At 46.9% G+C, this 19133-nt stretch overlaps 1 protein-coding gene across 1 annotated transcript; it reads left to right on the top strand.

Moving 5' to 3' along the window:
• Positions 1-252: 252 nt before the first annotated feature.
• ARL8B (ARF like GTPase 8B) lies at positions 253-15458 on the top strand. Its single transcript, XM_086469873.1, has 8 exons — positions 253-325; positions 360-505; positions 9757-9837; positions 10454-10527; positions 10958-11051; positions 11707-11774; positions 12013-12083; positions 13491-15458. Exons 1-8 carry the CDS (start codon positions 253-255, stop codon positions 13538-13540), a joined length of 657 nt encoding a protein of 218 aa, XP_086325999.1. The 3' UTR covers positions 13541-15458.
• The last annotated feature ends 3675 nt before the right edge of the window (positions 15459-19133 follow it).

Below are 19133 nucleotides of genomic sequence, written 5' to 3'. Positions count from 1 at the left end.
ACCCGCCCAAGATGGTGGGGATGAGGGGGTGAGTGAGCAGACACCCCCCTCACCCACACCCGCCCAAGATGGCGGAGCCCGAGCGCCGGCGGCAGCCGCCCCGCCCCTCGCGCCGCGGCCCCGCCCCTCCCTTCGCCGCCGGTCCTCCCGGGACGCAGCGCGGGCGGCCGCCGGCAGGGGGCGGTGCGGGGCGGCGCGCCGGCGTGGCGCGGCCTCTCTTGGTGCGCCGCGCGGGCCGCGCCGGGGCGTCATATGACCGCGGCGCGGGGGCGAGCCGGGCCGTGTGGGAGCGCGCGGGTGCCCGAGAGCCGCCGCCGCTGCCGCCGCCGGAGCCAGTCCCCGGGCCGAGCCTGCCACAGCCCCCGGCCCGCCCGCCGCCATCATGCTGGCGCTGCTCTCCCGGCTGCTGGACTGGTTCCGCTCGCTCTTCTGGAAGGAGGAGATGGAGCTCACCCTGGTGGGGCTGCAGTACTCGGGCAAGACCACCTTCGTCAACGTCATCGCGGTGAGCGGGGCCGGGGGGCAGGCCGCGGCGGGGCCTGGCGGGGCCGGGGCGGGGGGGGCTTCGCGGGGCCTAGCGGGGGAACCGCGGCCTGTGCGGGCCCGGCGGGAGGGGGGCTGGCGCCGGGGCAGCGCCCGGGCCGGGAGCGGCCTGGTGTCCGGCCTCGCTGTCCGCAGCCGCTGGCTGGCGCCCGCCTGCCCCCCCCCCACCAGCGCCCCGGTGCACGGTGGTGTCTGGAGGCGCTGGGGTGAAGCTGTGCCGCTGGGCTGCCCGGGTGGGGAAGCAGGGGTGTCCGCTGCCCTTGCGGGGTAGGCTCGTCGGAGAGGTGTGTGGCCTCGCTAGCGTGCCGTGCCTCCCTAAAGCTTTGTGCGGTAACGGGAGCCGTGGAGGCACCGGTAAGCCGTGTCGGAGCGCAGCTCGGGGGGATTGTTTCAGCCAGCGCCTTAGTGTGGCTGGGCTTGCGGTGGCAGGAGGTGAAGGTAGCATGATGTGTCTAAGGCTGCTTGCTTCCATTTGACTTCTTTCAGTGGTCCTCCGTAAATAATTTAGATGTTTCCCACTCACGGTTCTTCTCTCAGACTTTTGCTTATCCTGGTTGCTGAAACCTGTATCAAATAACCCACTTTCTCTTAAGGTATGTGCTAAGAAGTACAACTTTCAAGCTTAACAGCAGCAGGCTGCTGAACTTGGGCCTACTTATCTGATGATCTGCCTGGAGCAGATGAAGGAAGGGCGTGGGAATCCTCCCACACGAAGCTTTTCCATTGTTGAACGAGATAAAGGGTGGTTTGCTTAAATGGCTTATTCGGCTTCATCGGTGACCTGTGCTGTGGATGGCCGTGACAGAAAATACTCAGAGAGACAAGCTGGAATTTGGAAACCCTTGTAGGGAGACTGGAATGGGAAACCAGGGTACCTTTTGGTTTTGCAGAGAGCATGACTGACTTGAGTCCAGTGCACCTAGAATGAGAAAGCTGATGTCCTCAACCTTAGACTGAGCAGACCTTCAGCTTTTTTTTTTTTGAGGCTGTCTCCTTAATATTACTGAGTATTTTTAATGTATTTCCTTAAGTGTCAGTTGAATGAGTTACTAGATAGGACTCTCTGTCTGTTGCAGTTACCCGTAATCCTTGTTACGCTGACTAGCTGTCAAAACATAACCAAGCTCTTGTGTAGCTGGGGCTGTTCGCACTCAATGGGCTTCATGATAATCGTGTGAAATGGGTCCACCTTCTAACAGGTAACTCCTCCTCTGCCTGAATATGTTAGGTGAAAGTTGCTGGGCTAACTTGAGAATGCCAGAAGCCTTTTCTTTCACGCACGGTAGCGGCTGCCACTACCTCTGGGCTTGGATTTCTAAAGATGGAACTCTGAAATGGTTGAACAGCCTCAACCTGTGGCCGCTGAGCCTGATGCTGACTGGTGTGTTCTTGCAACTTCGGGCACTGAGGTTACCCTGCAGGTTTTTTTGTCTTCTGGAGTTCTGGATGACGTCAGCACTTGACAAAAGTACTGCTTTGCCACTCTACAGAGTACCAGCAGCACATCTCCTTTGAGGAGCTGTCTGTGCAGCAGGGCCTCAGATGCACGGAGTAGTACAGAATGGTTGTAGTAGTTGCACGCCAGTTTAGTCCATCTAAGTTGTTTCAAATGGTAAAAGTACTCCCGAGTAAAGCTGACAGCTCTATCCAGATTGCTTTGTGAGGGGTTGAACCTCGCAAGGTTTCAGCTGCACGTTAGGATCACACCCAGAAATTTATCTGAGTAAGTGTCATTCAAATAGCCTTGCAAAACTGAGTGAAATAAGGAAGCTGTTATGCATAATGACACAGCCTAGTTAGCTGGTTTAGGTTTGGAAGCAGCAAGTCACATTTCTGAAGCCTTTAATTAGGGAATCTAGTGACTCTCTGTAAAAACAGAGTGAGGGGACTTGCTCAGGGTTTTATTATTGGGTTTAAAAAAAAAAAAAGAGTAGCATGGGCTTCAGATCTCAGCACAATAATCATCCTTACAGCAGGGCCATCCACGACAGAGAGCGCTAACTTCTCGTTAGTGGCTTCTTGGACTGACTTTCATTCAGAGTAAGCATTGGGCCATGAGGGCTGGAAAAGTCACTGCTTTCTGCAGGCCAGTTAGTGGTTTGGGTGGATGTGGCTGTCAAGCATTGGGATTCCCTAGAGCTGAAATGAAAGGAATGACACAGCAAGATGCTAGTCCTGTAGAATAGCTCTAAAAGCTGGAGGTTACATACCAGGAACTTGGTATGGCTTACAAGGCTGCATTCTAACAAAGGGCTGTTACCAGCCTCTTGACAGCAGTGAGTTTAATCTAATATAAATCTCTAATGTAATCTATGCCAATCAAATCAGGCGTATGAGAGGGAAAACCAGGCATATGAGAGAGAAAACTCAAGCCAATTACATGGGAAGTTTGGTAGAATACCTGACTCTTACTAAAGTGGGAAGGCCCTGAAAGGCAGACAGTCCAGTCCTGGAATAATCCTTTCAGGTCGCTAGCTGGTTTGGGCCATACTTAGTCCTGTGGTGTAAACAAGCACTTAGTTTGTAATCAGACTGAACTGAGTTTGACTAGAAGGTTTAAAAACCAACCTTAGCAGTGAAATCTAGTTACAGCTGGATACAACTAATGCAGCTTCTGCTGTGCTAAGGCTCTGGATTAGTCACTGTCTCTAATTAGATATTAAGCACAAGTTTTCCCTGTGCGTGAGTAAACTTGCTCACAAGGGAGGATATCATTTCTTCCTGGTCCTCATTTCCATCATGTCGATGGCCTGTGGCTCTTGTTCAGAGAAACTGCATGTCATCCCGGTATCGCATCTTCAATTGTTTGCTGCTTATCTGAGGGCTTGAAATGCCCATTATTGACTGGAGTCTGCTCTATCTTCTGTTGTTTGCCCCTCCACAGCAAGTGTCTGGTCACAGGCTTTCCTCAGACCTGCTGTCAAAGCTGCCAGCCCCGGCCGTGCTGGTGTGGGGAGGTACGAGAGGCCACCGGGCTCCACAGCCACGTGATGCAACTGGAACATGACTCAAGTAAACTGACTGCTTCCAGGCTGCGGGCAGGGCATGCTGGTGAATAAGGGGACGCTCCTTCAGTCGCTAAAATGTGTGTCGTGGCAGGGTGGTGTTTCCTGTTCCGAAGTCTTGAAGCCCAGTAGATTGATCCTTGATCCGGGCGTTTGGCACTGGGACGCCAAAGCTCGATAGCCTGATCCTCGGCGGGCAGGAGAGGAGAACTACAGAGGTGGGAGGGAGTCAGACTTTCCTGATGTGGTCGGCAGGTTTAAGAGCTAAACTCAACCTGTTCTGTGGTGATAGGATAAAGATCCCTTTTTAGGATGTGTGTCAAAGCCTGAATTAGCATGGCTTGCTTTTTAACTTGGGAGTATCTGACAAGCCTTTGACTGAGGCCTTGGTTTCTAGAGAGAGGCAGTTCTTGAAGCATCTCTCAACAATGGATTCCTTTGGACAGTTGGGGCTTCCTTCTGTCCTCATGACTGTTATAAGTAACTCTGACTTAAAGAAGTCACGCCGGAGAAGTGTGAAAAAAGATTGTTCTAAAGAGCTTTGCTGGTGCTTTAGTGCCTTCTGAAACACCCAGGCAGGTGATAAATAGCATATGTTGTCACTTCGTGCACACAGTAAAGGGAGAAGGCTGATACGTCTTTAAGTGAGGTGTTTCGTAATCGCAGAAGTCTCTTGAAATGGGTTGCCTTGCTTCATTAGGTAATAAAGCTAATAGAGGTGACTCCTACTCCAAGTTAATGCTTTTGTCTTTGAGGTCCTGCTTGCCGTACCCCAGGTGGTTCAGAGCAGGTGACTGAAATCAGAATCGACTTTTTCCACTGTGGTCTGGAGTTCCTGCGTAGCTCTCTTGTGAGCAATGGAAGAGCTTTAGGCGGTGACACTTGGGGAAAGATGTTTTCATGATGATCAGAGGCATGAAATGTCCTAAGCTCTTCCATGACTGACTTCTAGGTAGAAACGTGTCTTTTTAGGTCTTGTTTCACGGCTGTGTGGTAGTGACGTGATAAGCAGTCCATGTCCTTTCAAATATTCCACTGATGTCAGGGTTGAGGAAATAAAAATGCGTTTTCTCGTCAGAGACCGACGTTTTGCTTCCTGCAGCAATCGTTCATGGAAGTGCTGTTGTAAAGCCTTGCACAGGGCTGTTGGATCACAAGGACTGAAGCTTCTAAACTAGAGTTCAAGCTTCTAAATGTGATCACAAGTAGCTGAAACATTGAAGTATTTCAAGAAGGACTGGAGAGTTGATTTGTCCGTATATGATGTGCTTCTTGGTTGAGGCTATGAATGTTGCAGAGGAGGCTTAGTGTAGGGGTAGCTTTATATAATACTAAAATGACTCTGCTTTTTTTTTTTTTTTTTGTCAAGAGATTTCTTAGAGATGAAGCGTTTCTCTTAGTGTGTGAAGAAAGAAATTTAGGGATGAACAGCGGGGCTTAAGGTAATATGTTGGTTCAGGTGGATTGGGAGTGTTCTGGCTGGAATCCATACTCCAGTGATGCTGTCTCCTAGTCAGCTAAGCCTGTTTGTAATCTCTTCTAGGTGGATAAAAAGTATCGTGAGTAAAGATTAAAACAACTTTGTTATGTAGTAGCAAAGCCTGTATGAAGAAATTTGTCCTGTAACAGTAATGAATCATGTTAGCTTTGAGGTGCAAGCGAAAGGCTGCCCCGACCTTTTCTGTTGGCACAAAGGATCTCCTTGTGCAGGCTGTGGAATCAAAACCTGGTAGCTGTGAACTGGTGGCTGAGGACCGTGCAGATGGACCGTTGTAGGCAGCGTGCTTTTCCCGTGCCAGCAGGAGAGAGCTACTGCCCTAGCTGGAAAGAAAGAAGAGGGAGCACCAGTTCTGCTTCTGCAGTTTGAGTTCTGCCTTTAATGGTGCCTTTAACATAAAAGGTGAATTTTTAAGGAAGATACAGGAAGCAGGAATTCCAGTCTTACACTCAATTACCTGATCAAGCTGCTTAGGGCTTGGTGCTGACAGTCTGGTAAGCGTAACTCCCTGGAAGTTGGCAGTCTTCAGGCTGTAGCTTATGGCTACAGAGACACAGAGGAAATAGCCAGTGTCGTTTGTTTAGTTTTGTTTTGACTCAAGACAACTGGAAATGGTAGGTTTAGCAAGTAGCTTCTTTTGATATTAACCAAGTATTAAGAAAGACTAAACTTGCATCCTTTGTACGCGTCTGGAATGTCAGGTGATGGTCAGTTAAATTCTTGTCTGAAGTCTCCTGATGCTGCCCTCTGGGAACTGAGCTGTCCCTGTAACTGGCTTGTTCCTGAGGCCAGACCTCTGCGGGTGCTGGCTGGCAAAGCTGCCCCTGGCCTGTTGCTGGGCTGAGGGAGAGGGCGCAGACCCGGGGAGGCAGTCTGCCAGGCTTACTGGTAAAAAGCCGAGGTGCGGTGTGTGTGGTGGGGTTTCGGGGGGAGTCTGGTTCTGAGATGGAGGGTGCACTTCATAAATGCTACGGTCTGTGCTAGAATTAGTGCTAATAGTAGGTACAAGGTGAGCTGAACCCAAACTGATTCACGGAGGTAGGAGTTGGCTGTGTACTGGAATGCAGTGCAGGCACTTAGTTCTATCTGGAAGCAGTTTTGCTCCTCTGAATAATCCTTATCCAACATAAGCACTCAGGCAGGTAAGTGGGTTCATGTTGGGCTAAAAATCACGTGCTGGGGTTCTCCAGGAGCTTGGAGTATTTGAAAAGGGAGCACCTCTTAAGCCAGGAGGCTTAAAGACGACTCCTGCAGGTTCCTTCTGCAGGCAGTCTCTGAAATTCCGTCTGTTTGGTCTCCTTTGTTCTTATCTTTCACACAGGGGCTAGAGTTAACTTTGTTCTGTGACCTTCAGCAGACAGTTTGTGTGAATGCCGTAGGGTCTGTGTAGCCTCAGAGCTAATGGCTTAATTCATAATCGCTCCTAGTACACAAGGCTGATCTTCCAGGCAGCCTGGATGAAGTACAGTGTCTGCCTACTGGAATATCACAAGTGCTGACAACAGATGCTATTGCTAGATTTGTAAGCAACTTCTCTTTGCTGTCCTGGATGAGTGTTTGAGCAATGGCACTGTGTATGACAACAGCCAAACATTTTCAGATCGGGAATTGAAAATATTTCTGTGCTTATCAAACTTGTTTTAAAGCTGATGCCTATTATAGGAGGAGAAAGCATTGTATTGTGAACACACAGTGATAGGGCTGAGTAATCTGCTCCAGGGGGGAACAGGGGGAAGTCTGATTCAAACAGAACTGCATACTAATAAAAGCATGATGTTCTTGTTCTGCTGTGTGAGTAGCTTTTGCATATGAATACTCCAAGATGCAGCCAAATTCCCGGCTTTTTTCTCTGTAGAGGTAGTAAACAAAACCCCTCTAAATTCTGGGTTGAGCGAGCTGTTTGTGGGCCAAGACAGTTGGATACAATAGCAGAACCTGTCAAAGGGGATCCCTGCCTGCTAGCAAAATCCATTACAGTCATCTTAAATCCGTTACAAACTCTCTTAGAAGGTAAGGTGACCGCCAGCAGCTTTCTTTAGGTACATTAACTGTGAACAGAGGAACACCCACACTTACATAAGAGTAAGGCCTTTCAGATGAAGAAGGGAGTTGATCAATAGGCTCAAAACCTGCAGGCAGGTGTGCCTCTGAAAGCTGTAAGGTACCTGCTTCACCTCAGAATCCACAGCTGCCAAACTTCCTACAAAGGATGTGCTTTTTTTGGTTTGGAGGCACCTGCTGCCCTTTCCTTCTCCCGACAGATCAGAAAGTGTGTCAGGTAGCGCTGGCTTGTCTCGCCTGCAAAGCGGAGTGCAGAGAGCAGAAACTCAACTTGTAACTGAGCACCTCTGTAGAGTAGTTTTCAAGCAAGTTGAAACAAGTTTTTGTGCCACCTGGATGTGTAGCGTGGGTAGAGAGTATTTGGAAAGTAGTATAAGGTACAGCAGCTTCTCTGAAGATTCTGTAGAAGCTTCCTTGTGGTGGATCACAGGAATTTCTTCAACATTATGTTAAACATGTGGAAAAGGAGGTGCTGCTCCAATCTGAAGGAATCTGTCTTTACTCAGAGCCTGAGCTATTGATAGGAACAGCTCTCGAGTGAAGAATCCGGGAGCATCGGAGTGGGAATAGCTGACAGCGTATGGGCAACATGAAACAGCACCAAGAGGTGGAGGATCAGGGAGTGCTTGGGAGATGTTTGGTTAGAAGATGTGGGTGTAGGGTGTGACTGCAGAGGCAGGAATGCAGTGGTTCTTGAGCAACCATGGCAAGCTGACCCTTCAAAGGCCAAATTGGCAGTGTGTGTGCTTTATGAACTGAGCTGCCTCGGCCACGGGAAGCATGGTTAACTCGGCATCTGCTGCTGAGCTACACCTCATCAAACCGGCTGAAACGGACAACTCGTACGCTGGGCTTTCGGGGCAGGACTGGGAGGCTGATGAACTTCTATGGCCTGCCTGGGCATTCGGGTTGAGCACCTACCTTGCTGAGTCAGCAGAAAGGTTAGAGGGCAGTTTCTGAAACGTGCTGCACGAGATTGATATGTGCTCTTCTGTGAGCTTAAACAGTTGAAACCTCTTTCAAATGAGAATGCAGAACACTTGCCGAATTAAGCTGTCCATTTTTCAGGTCATCCCTGGTTTTGCTGTTGGATTCAAGGACTTAGTTGTTTTTTTTTTTACTCCTTTCAGGAGATGGTTAGTCTGTATAGCCATGCTTCTGGAAAGCAGATCTTAGTTGTGAAAAGTCACCACCTGTTCAGGGGACTGCTGGCTTCAAATCCAAGCTCTGGACGTATTTCTGTTTCGGAGGTCAACAGCAAGATCAATGTGCGATTTAACTCAAGGACTTGGCCAAATAAACCCAAATAAGACTGCTATAATCTGTATGTTTTCAGTCGACTCCTAGGGTTTATCAGCATCGTACTGGAGTCTGTGTTGTGTGAAGCTTGCAGCTTTGGTTGGAAGATCACAGGGTTTTTTGAGGGGTGAGGTAGTGGGAACAGGCTGAAGAAAGTGAGCGCTTTTAGGCATAGAAGTGGATGACAAAGCATTGGCAGTACAAGCTGATCATCTCCGGGTTGCAAACTCCCAAGAGCATGTACTCAAAGCATGTCCAGTCAGACTTCGTTACTACTTCCAGCTTGTGAGCAGTTGGGCCCTAACTCTGTAGGGTGATGTGGTGTCTGCTTCATAGATCCTAAAGGGCTTTCAGCTCGGGCTAGTTTCTCTCTGCAACATCAGGGGAGAGAAGCAGTCCCTGCTGCTGTATCGAACCCTCATTAAACAACTGAATGCATTTGAGCTGACCTTTTTTTCCAAATCTGGTTGACTGTCTGGTTCTGTTACACACAATGAGATAAATAATGACCGCTGGGGCTGAGATTCCCCTTCTGCCAAATAGCCAAGGGGGCATGGGAGAAATCCGTCCTACTGAGGCTAACACTTGTTAGGGCTGCTGGGTGAGCTACAGCAGATAGCTGTGAGCTTGGCTTTCAGGCCGTTGCAGGGAAGCGTTACCAATAGTAAAGCATCTGCCGCTGGAGAACCTCTGTAATACACGCTGTTCTGCAGCGATTATCTCTGAGCTTAAAGTGAGGCTGAACTTCTGGTGGAAACGGGCCGAAATACTTACTCTCCAGTTGCATTTCGGTTGCCTCTTCCACTGCTGACCAAGCTGGGCGCTGTGTAGCCTAGCAGGAAGCAGACCTGTCAGGTCCTTCCACTTTCCAGCCTCTTGCAACTCCTCAGGGAGTTAACCCATACCTGTGGGCTGGAGGCTTACTGCACAAGGGTGATTTATTACTGTAAATGTTGTCCATAGAGTAGCTTGCATCACAGGAAAACATCTGGGTATTTCTAGCTCCCAGGTAACTAGGAGATGCTGGCGTACAGAACTTGGCTCCAGCAGAAGCAGGTGAACGGCTCTCTTCCTATACTTGCCCTGGCTGTCTGTCTGTTAAGCTGCACAAAGCACTTCTCCCCAGGGAACTTTGCTCCACTGACCTCCTCAAGGCTTGAAAAATTATTTCAGTGCTGGTAAGAAATGACTGACTTCACACAGGCTTCAATACACACGAATATAATATCTACAACTTCTTGGCTATAAAGTCTTCAATTGGAAGGCAAATGGTTAGAAAAAGCTTATGATATTTTACTGGGTCAACTATCTCATCAGGTAAGCACTAAATTTACCTTCCTCTTTTTCCAGTCAGGTCAATTCAGTGAAGATATGATCCCTACCGTGGGCTTCAACATGAGAAAAGTTACGAAGGGTAACGTTACAATAAAGGTATGTTACCGTTGTGCCTGTCTCTCTTTAAACCCATGCGAGGTTGTCTTCAGCTTCTAGTTTAAAATGTGTTTGCTCTGGTTTGCTTCCACCATTGGGACCAACAGAGGAAACTGAAGAGGCTCAGCTAAATCTGCCAAATAGCTTAAGAATACACTTCTGTTTATTTACGGGGTTTCTTAAATGAGAATCTCTGTGTGATTTCCAGGGTGATGGAATTGTTAAAGCAATGTTGTGATAACGCTGTCTGGCTTTAATCTGAGTTAATTTTCACACGTTTAGGGCCCAGAGATCCTCCTCTTCTGGTCATCAATATTGCTTGAGAGAAGGCTTACATGAAAAGCAAGATTTTATTTTCTTGTATACCACAGTGTGTAAACTTAGTGCACAGGTGTGTTCTTGCGTCTGGTATCAGATGCTCAGTTTGCCTCTTGCACTGTGGGGCCCGCAAGCTTTGGGCAGCTCTGCAAGGGATTAGTTCTGTTCCAAGGCGTGAGGTCCTGCAGCTGGCCTGAAGAGAAAGGAAAAACTGTGGTTTGATTTCTTGTCTTATCTTCGCGTGACACATGTTTGAACACAGCACGTGGCTAAATTGTCTTTTTCCCCTTGCCTTAAGATTTGGGATATAGGAGGGCAACCGCGATTCCGAAGCATGTGGGAACGATATTGCAGAGGAGTTAATGCTATTGTGTAAGTGTCCTGTTCCTCCTGCTAGTACTTCACTTCAGATTTGCTTCTCTCCTGTGTGTAGCCTTTCTGACAGTGCATGCTTGACTCGGTGGGACTAGTTTTAAATTCGAAACTGTACTGCAACCATATTGACCTTTTTTTTACCCTTAAGTTGAGGGCTCAAGATGGGTTATTTTCTTATCAGTGTCTGATCTGGAGCACTAACTACTTCCTGTCTGAACTGGGTGGCAGTGCTGTTCTAACCGAAAGAAACTTGCATCTGCTCTGATCTTAGAGATTTTTTTTTTAAGAGAACCAAATTCTTTGCTCAGAAGACGTAGCTTTGTTTTAAAGTCTTGTTGAATGTGCTCAAATCTGACAGTGTAAAGGAAACACTGCTGTTTCTGAAGTAGTTTGGTCTTGCTGACCTAACCTTAAATTCTCTTTAAAGCTACATGGTAGATGCTGCAGATCGTGAAAAAATAGAAGCCTCTCGAAATGAGCTGCACAATCTTCTAGATAAGCCACAGTTACAAGGAATCCCTGTAAGTAATATTGCCTTACGCAGTATTAAACGTGCTCGAGGAATGTGTGTAACTTCAGCAACTCCAAAGTCTGCCTTGAACTCTTAAGTGTAAGGCCTAGCCTTACTGGTTAGTACAGGCATGAACAATACCTGCCCCTAGTGCCTTAAATCAAATTATTGACCTCAGCCAGTCCTTCAGTGATCTTATTCTTGTCCAGTGCCTGCAAAAAAAACATAAATTGGAACAGTAGTTTAGAGTATTCCACAGTAGGTGTTTGTGCTCTCCTCCAGAGTCTGCTATAGTACAGGTTAACCAGCGTGTAGTACAGAAGTGCAGAGTGGGTTTGGGGAGTCTCGGCTGAAAGTCTGTTGGGATTTTCCACAATTTTATCAGATGATGCGTTCTTGCACTTGCTTTTCGTCCAAAACGGTCTATTTGTACCCCCTCTTTCCCTGTGCCTAGGTTAGTCTTCCTTCTTGATCTGGTTTAATAGTAAACGTCTCATTCCATTAGATTTAATAGCCTAGTGCAGACTGCTTGTCAGTCTCCCCTGAAGTTTGTTTTTTGTGTGTTGGTTTGGTTTTGTTTTGGTTTTGTTTGTTTTGTGGTTTGTGTTCTGTTTGGTTTTTTTTAAGGCAGAGCTGCAACTGTTTCCTTCTGCTCTGGTTTTCAGGTTCTAGTACTTGGAAATAAGAGAGACCTTCCTAATGCTTTGGATGAGAAACAGCTAATTGAAAAGATGTAAGTCTAACCCTTCCTGAGAAAGGCTGCTCTAACGCAGTAAATGAATTCGTGGACATGAGGTTATTGGGTCAAGAAGCATACATTTATAAGTAGAAAACCCAGCAACAGGAGGTAGCTGAAACATTGCACAGAAACAAGTTATGTGGAGAAGATGAAGGGGAACGGTTTAGATTCTCAGTGTAAGAGTCCTTGCTATACAAGTGAAGTGTTTGTTGAAATGTTCTCTCTTTCATAGGAACCTTGCTGCTATTCAGGACAGAGAAATCTGCTGCTACTCAATTTCTTGCAAAGAGAAAGATAATATAGGTAACTATTCACCTAAAATGCTGAGCGTTATGAAGAGCTGTCAGAGGATGGATTGGGGGATTGTAACGTCTTAAACACAAGCTTTCTGGCTTCTGGAACCTCATAACAAATCAAAGAACAATGTGTAAGAGCACTGGTTAAATTCGGTATGAGTCCTGATGGCAGTGAGGAAGCTTGACTGGTATGAAAGTTGTGGGTTGTGGTTACCGAAACACATGTCCGTCTCCTGTGAAACCTGCTGCCTTTAGTCCGTTTGCAGCAGGTAGCTGACTAGTCTCGCTGTTAGCTTGGCCTGAACGATTTTATACTTCCATCGGGAACTCTCCACTCTCCCTCACTTCATGAGGCTAGCAAGCACTTGCAGCAAGTTCTTCCTCAACACTCATTCCCTTGAAATAATCACCTTCGCTCGCTGCCTTATCAAAGCGGTTTGTGTTGTGGGCTGTGCCAGTCGCTGCTCCATGCAGCCAAACAGTAAATCTTTCCGGTGCTGACATCAGTTGCTTTGCAATTCTGGAGTTCAAAGGCAGAAACCGTGGTGCTGGGTAATACCAGGTACTTTACCGAGTTTATGTACGATACCAGCGTTATCTTAGCTGCGTGAAAACACAGTGCCTCACCACACTTGCCCCCTTCTGATGCCTTCTTGGGGCTGCCATGAGGTTAACGCCTGCTCACGGGCAGGCTAACACGACTGTACTTAGGAGGGAGACTTCAGGCTGGCGGTCACAGGACCAAGCTGTAGAGGATACCAGAACTGCTTTATATTAGGGACTCCGCTCCAGGAGAAGTGAACAGCCTGTGGAACTCTTCTGGCTTCTGACCTGAGAAGCCCCTGTCACCTTACCCTCAGTTCCAGAGCCGAACGCGGTGGACAGGAGCAGCAGCTCCTCCCTTCTGTCACGTCTCCTGCTCGAGGCGCTCGGCAGAGCTGAGCATCGCTGATGCTCGGGGGAAGGTGCTGCTGGAGCCACGGGGCTGGCATGATGCTAGTGCGTTTCGCCTCCTTAGGAGACCCTCTGCCAAGCATGGAGGAGCTCGCTGCCTTGTGCTGTAGGGCCAAACTGACTTTATTCTCATCAGGTGAGGAGAGGCAGACGGGCTAAACAGAGCAATAGAGATCTAAGCCTAATGATGTGAGCCACACCCAAGTATCAGATTAAGAGGTGTCTTTTTCCTGAGGTGTAGCTGATGGAGGAACCAGGATGTCTGGGGCAGTTCCTTTAAATGTTACTGAAAGGATGCTGGGCAAGACAGCAAGCATTCCAAAAAATCATTCTGTTGATCTGTCTTGGATCCTGGATATTCCTGGCATGTGTTTGAGGACACTGGCATACCAAAGCGATGCCAGTTACACAGACACAGATAGACACTTGAATATGGAACTTCTCTTCTCTCTCTTTTTAGATATCACGCTTCAGTGGCTTATTCAGCATTCAAAATCTAGAAGAAGCTGAAGTCTTCCTGGAATCTCCAGTACCAGTTGGCCATAATCTCAATTGTCCACTTCCCTCCATAATGAGATATTACCCAAAAATCCTGTATCAAGAATCTGCCTTTTCACGGTTCATTTCTCATGTGCACTGCTGAAGACTTGTATTCCTATTCTGTCACAAAACAACTAGAGTTGTCATGATAAAGTCAGCACAAATATTTATTTTACAACCATCTGTGGTGGGAGGGTTGTGGGGGGGCTTTTTAAAAAGAAAAAATATCTCTCTACCATGTCAACTATGATGGTACACTCTGTTCTGGTTTTTCAGGGCCAGGTTTTTATATGATTTTCAGCAAGTGTTTTATTTCTAGTGTTTAGTGGCTTGAAGGTGCTGATGCTTGACAGCATTAAGATTCTGTAAGATGCCACATACAGTAGTTAGAAAACATTTAAGCGTGAGTTGTGGGATACTGATTTATCTCACAAATGCATGTGATGTGTGTATGTAAGCAGAGAAATGGAAACTGTTTGCAGAGGGGAGCACAAGGCATAGATCAGCATCACTAATCTACAGCTGAGATCTTAATCCTTTCACTCGAAAAAAAGAAAACTCATGATGAATTAGGGAAGAGTCAACTGTTTAAAATCATTTTGTTGCTTCTGTTTAACATTTGTGTGGGGGATGGGAATGGACTGTTCTGTCAAGCTTTCAAAAATTGGAGTATTCCAGCATGAAAACAAATTGCTAGGAACATCAGACTTTGTTCAAATACGTTTTTCTATCTACAGATACTAGCGGTCTCTCTCTGAAACCAGAACACACATTCTGAGCAGCTGCATGACACTTCAATTACTGATGTTTTCGTAGGGAGTCAGTTGTTGACCTTCAGCACAATATCTGCGTTATTGTCTAGTGTCTCTCCTGCTCATGGAATGGCTGGGCACAGTTTTACCTGGTGCTATGGAATATCTGGGCTATTGTGACAACTCTAGACCTGCCTGCTTTCTTGATGTAACCATGTGCAAAGTCTGTAAGCTGCAAGATGAAACGTTCTGCTGCGGCAAAGCACAAGAGAGCCACCGAATCGATCCTGTTTCTTGACTAGCTCCTGCAGTATAGGGAAGTATGTGTAAACTAAAGATTGTAATGTTTTTGTAGCTTTACTTTCTCAGTGACTTCAGTATATTTAAAGGGACAGACTTGTTAAGACTGGTTTGTTCATACAGTAACGTCAGTGTAGCTTCCTAGTGTGTGCAAATACACGGTACACCTGCTTGTGTCGCCTCACACCGTGTGTGATTCTTCACCTCAATGTGGTTTGCATTACGTCGGAGTCCTTGGTTGGAAACACTCGTTAGTCCCTGTGGGTTATGACAAGCCAGTTTTAATTTAGCCTGCCACGGCCTTACTGTTCTGTACCACCCGTCGCACTGTTGCACAGACACTACGTGCTGCCTGCATTCAGTCTGAACCTGCATTTTAACTTTTTGTCCCCTTTCAGTTCTCTGAAGCATGATTTCAATTAATTCATACTCTGGTGCTGTAGAGGAGAGGGTATATTAACTTGCTACTGTAGTCCCTAGTTCACCAGGAACTGCTACAGTTACTTTTATTTAGCAAACTTGCTTGTGCCTAAAATAAGGAAACTAAACTAGAATGTGTGAATCTTTGTGGGGGACCAGGTCACTGTTTAGTTAACTGGCCTATAGCTAAACTTGATGTGTTTGGTGTTTATATACTTCACTGCTTTCAGCGTTTATGGCATCCAAACACTACCAATTGTTAACCTGTGCATTACTCTCTGCATGTGAACAACTTATACAATTACTGAACTTTGTAAATACGTGAATTTTTTTATTTAGGTGGATGCATATGTTGGTTTACTGCTCTTCAGCTTTACTCAATAAACTTATGTTTTGAGGGTTGTATTGACACTTAACTGACTGAGTTGATGTGGCTTAACTCATGGAAATGCATGATGGGACGTCTCTCTCCCACAAGATTACAGTGGGGGAAGAAGGCTCGGTAAAGCACCTGAGCTTCTTTACGTTCTGTGGTTCAACTAACCAAGTGAAATGCTTACAAAACTACCTTTCAGGCCTGGGGCTTTCTCAGCTTACGTGAGCAAGCTTAGCTTGTCGGTCTTAGCGGACTGCAGTGCTTTTCTTATGTTTATGAAAAGCACCGGTCAGCTGAAGGGTCTTAACTAGGGGCAGCCTTCTGGAGCTCTGTTTTCAGGAGAAGAATGCATGTGTCTTGTTTCTTTCTCATCAAGCCTAGAGTAAAACCCTGGCTTTATCAGACCTAGCAGCACCTGATCATTCACTGCCAGTTAAAAGCATAAAGATCCTTATCCCATTGGGAAGCGAGGCTTTCCTTGACTGAGGTCTTGGACAAAATCTTTAATCTGAAGTTCCACTGACTGTTCTTCCCAAATGCTGTGTTGCTTTAGTTTCTCTTGAGTCACGGGTTAGTTTGTAGGACTGTATGCCGACATCTTCCAAGTAGTGGCAACAAATGGGATGTCTGCTGCTCATGGCCTGCCTCGTGGAAGCTTTCTGAGCGGTAACAGGTTAGTTTTTAGGCCTGAGTGCTGACCAGTTAGCATCCTTCACGTGTCACTCGGCTGGTAGGAAGGATTAATGAACTGTTGAGTAAAAGACCGTGTGCCTGTTTCTTCAGTTGAGGGGGTTTCCTGCATGCAAACAAGCGCTCTGGAGTTAACGCCCAAAGCAAAATGCCTCGAGACACACAAGTCTGAAAACAGTATCGCTGCTGTAAGATTTGTCACCCTGGTTGGTCTGATACCGGGAGGAATGAAATCAGCTGTGGTGTGAACTGGGCCAACAGCTGTTTGCTTGATGCGGTGTTTAAGTCATGGTTTCTGCTTCTGAACAGAAACAGGGAGGAGAGCTGCGCTGGCCACTGATGCTGTGCGGGCTCTGAAAAGTACGTTCGTATTCACAAAGTCCACCTGGGTCTTCACGGCTGTTCTTGGACAGTTCTTGCAGATGCCTTTAGCTACTCACAGAGCAGAAACGCAGACCTTGAGGAGACTAGTGAATCCAGGGCAGAGGGTTACACTTCTTCTCTTTGAGAGCTTGATTAACTTTCCAAGTACCTTCCTTTTGAAAGAGAAGGGAAGTGTAGTTAAGTCTTTCCGGAGAAGTGAGGGTGTTCTCGCCACCTGTCAGCCTTGGACAGAAAAAACTACCTGCTTGTCTGGGAGTTAAACTTTTTCTGCTCTAATAAAGGTGTGGAGCCGAAGATGGGCGTTAGCAGTGTTGTCTGCTGAACCTGGGTGCTATAGCTGCCTTCTGCTTCTAGGAATCTGTTGTGCCAATCTAATCTCTCATGGTATTTGCTTGTCTCAGGCTCTGTAGGTAGCTGGACAGGAAAGAGACTGATGAAATTGCCCATTGGCTGAACAAAAGTTGCTTTTGGGGATGCGTTTTAGTAACATAAATTATGGTACATAAACATCAATAGCTGTAGTCCTGAAACTCTCTTCTGAGCAGGCCTTGACCATGAGCATGTTAAGAAAACTGGGTCTTGTGAAGAGGCGAATGCTGAGCCGGAGAGAACTCGTCGTCATGAATATGCGTGCAAGTGAGACACCAGTCGTACCTTTGTGACCTCGTGACGTGTTGGTGTGGTCCGATGTCCTGATGATTTAAAAGCCATCGACTCTACACCCTTGTTGGCTTCGTTCAGTACAAGTGATCGCTCTTACTGGGTGTACCTCTGCTCCGGACTGGGAAGAAATGTTTGTGCGTGCACCCACAGCCCTGGGCTCTGTGGAAGTTTTCCTTGGAGCGTTACTGTCCTGTCAGCTTCCCTGCGGATGGCGGTTTCTTTAAGCGCAGTTACAGTGCGGCATAATTCTCCTCATCACCCCGAGTAGAGCTGAGTGTCCTGGCAGCGGCACAGAGCAGTTTTGTCTTACCGCTTTGGCAACGTGAAAAATGCACAAATGTGGAGCTGTTTCATGACCGGTGGAACTAATTTATCCAGTTTGTTACCGATCTGTGTTTTCTCTTTGCATCTTGATGGAAACAGGTTGGAAAGGACGGTCCTTTTTGGATGCTGACATATAAAACCGCATAGTCTTCACTTTCTGGTAGAAGAAAGGAGGCCAAAGAAAATGCCTTAAACAGTCTCTCTGGTTAAACTCATACGGGAATGTTGTGCAGGGATCTGTAATAACTTGAAGTACGACTTAGCTGGATTATCAAGCTTTTAACTTTTTCTAAGTTTTAATTTTATAGTTACTGTGGCTGTGCAATGGCATGTCATGATTTGCTTTGTGCGTGGTTACTGAATGTGAAAGAAATGTGCTTTCTCCCGGCCGCATGCCCCGGCACCGCTCCCTTCTGGCTTGCTTTTGCACTGACCCTGACTAGAGCGCGCTGGGTGGATTCTAAACAGGGGGGTGTAAATCAGGTTATTTAAGTGATGTTGCTAAGACCGGCGCGTTGCCGATTCCACGAACAGCAAAGCGAGGAGTCGTGTTAAAGGAGAGGTGATGCGAGAGTGCCTGAGACTGGTACGGGCTTCAGGGCTTTTATTCCCAAAAATGTGAGTGTGGAATGACTTGTCTCAGTAAATCATAAACCTCCGACGAGTAGTCTGCTGCTTGAGGACTACAGATGCTGAACGCTGAAGTACACCTTGGTGAAACAGCGGGGAGTTCCTTTTACGTGTCACTTAAATGACAAACACTGAATGGCACTCAAAGGGGGCGTGCATGTACTTTTTGAAAGGAGAAGTAAAAATATTTGATGTTTTTCTTTCCGTCACAGCGGAAGGTGGGTAAGTAGACCTTTGTGCCAGGATTAGTGCCTTTTAATTATGACAGTACGGGGGTTTTTTCTGTTAAAGGCAACATCTATCATTGTGATCATTTTGAAGTGCTTCAATAAAGTGTTGTTGAAACCCATGCTTGTGCATATTCATCTGTAGGGGTACAGCTGCTTTTATTACTGCTGGCAATACAGAAGAAGCCCTCATTACGGAATGGTGGGAAACACCGTTATACTCATGCTAAACTAAACACATCTGTGCTAAAATTTAATCCTTTAGATCATCTGTGAGAGGAGCGAACAGGTTGCCTCCTTGAAGCACTCTTTGAACAACGAAGAGGAGAGGTGGCACCGCTTGCACGTAGGCAGATACGTTCAAGTAGTAAATTCAGGCCGTCTTCCCTGGCCTAATGAGGAAACTTCACACTTCAGATGCTGTCATATATGAATGAGGCGAATTCTAAATGTCATGTTTTCATATTAAAAAATGAGTTGAATGCTGTTGCCTGGTTGGTGCGTGGTCAGCGTGCTGCGTGTTAGCAGAGCGTGGAAACCAGCAGAAGCGTTAACTACATAACTTCGTCTCGAGAGGGTGACCGTGAGCCTTGTGCTCGGTGGGGGGCAACTTTCTGAGCAGTGGGGCTGTGAAACTGGTGGTTTCTGATTAGGGCTTTGCTTTAGAGGCCGAAAGCATTTGTTGGTCTCATTTGTGTTTCTCTCTGAAAAGACCTATCGGGTAGAAGTTCATAATCCATATTATTCAACAAACAAATGTGTGGGTAGAGAAAGAAAAAGCTGTTGCCAAGTGTGGA

This window comes from Leptosomus discolor, chromosome 9, assembly GCF_034619465.1.
Source record: "Leptosomus discolor isolate bLepDis1 chromosome 9, bLepDis1.hap2, whole genome shotgun sequence".
NCBI classification, from domain to species: domain Eukaryota; kingdom Metazoa; phylum Chordata; class Aves; order Leptosomiformes; family Leptosomidae; genus Leptosomus; species Leptosomus discolor.
The sequence above is the reverse complement of the archived record's forward strand: the minus strand, read 5'-3'. Positions and strand labels throughout refer to the sequence as shown.

Coding starts and splice junctions, on each gene's coding strand:
- ARL8B (XM_086469873.1), top strand. CDS start 253: ATGACCGCGGCGCGGGGGCGAGCCGGGCCGTGTGGGAGCGCGCGGGTG. Junction 326..359: donor GAGCCGCCGCCGCTGCCGCC/GCCGGAGCCAGT, acceptor AGCCTGCCACAG/CCCCCGGCCCGCCCGCCGCC. Junction 11,775..12,012: donor AAACAGCTAATTGAAAAGAT/GTAAGTCTAACC, acceptor TCTCTTTCATAG/GAACCTTGCTGCTATTCAGG.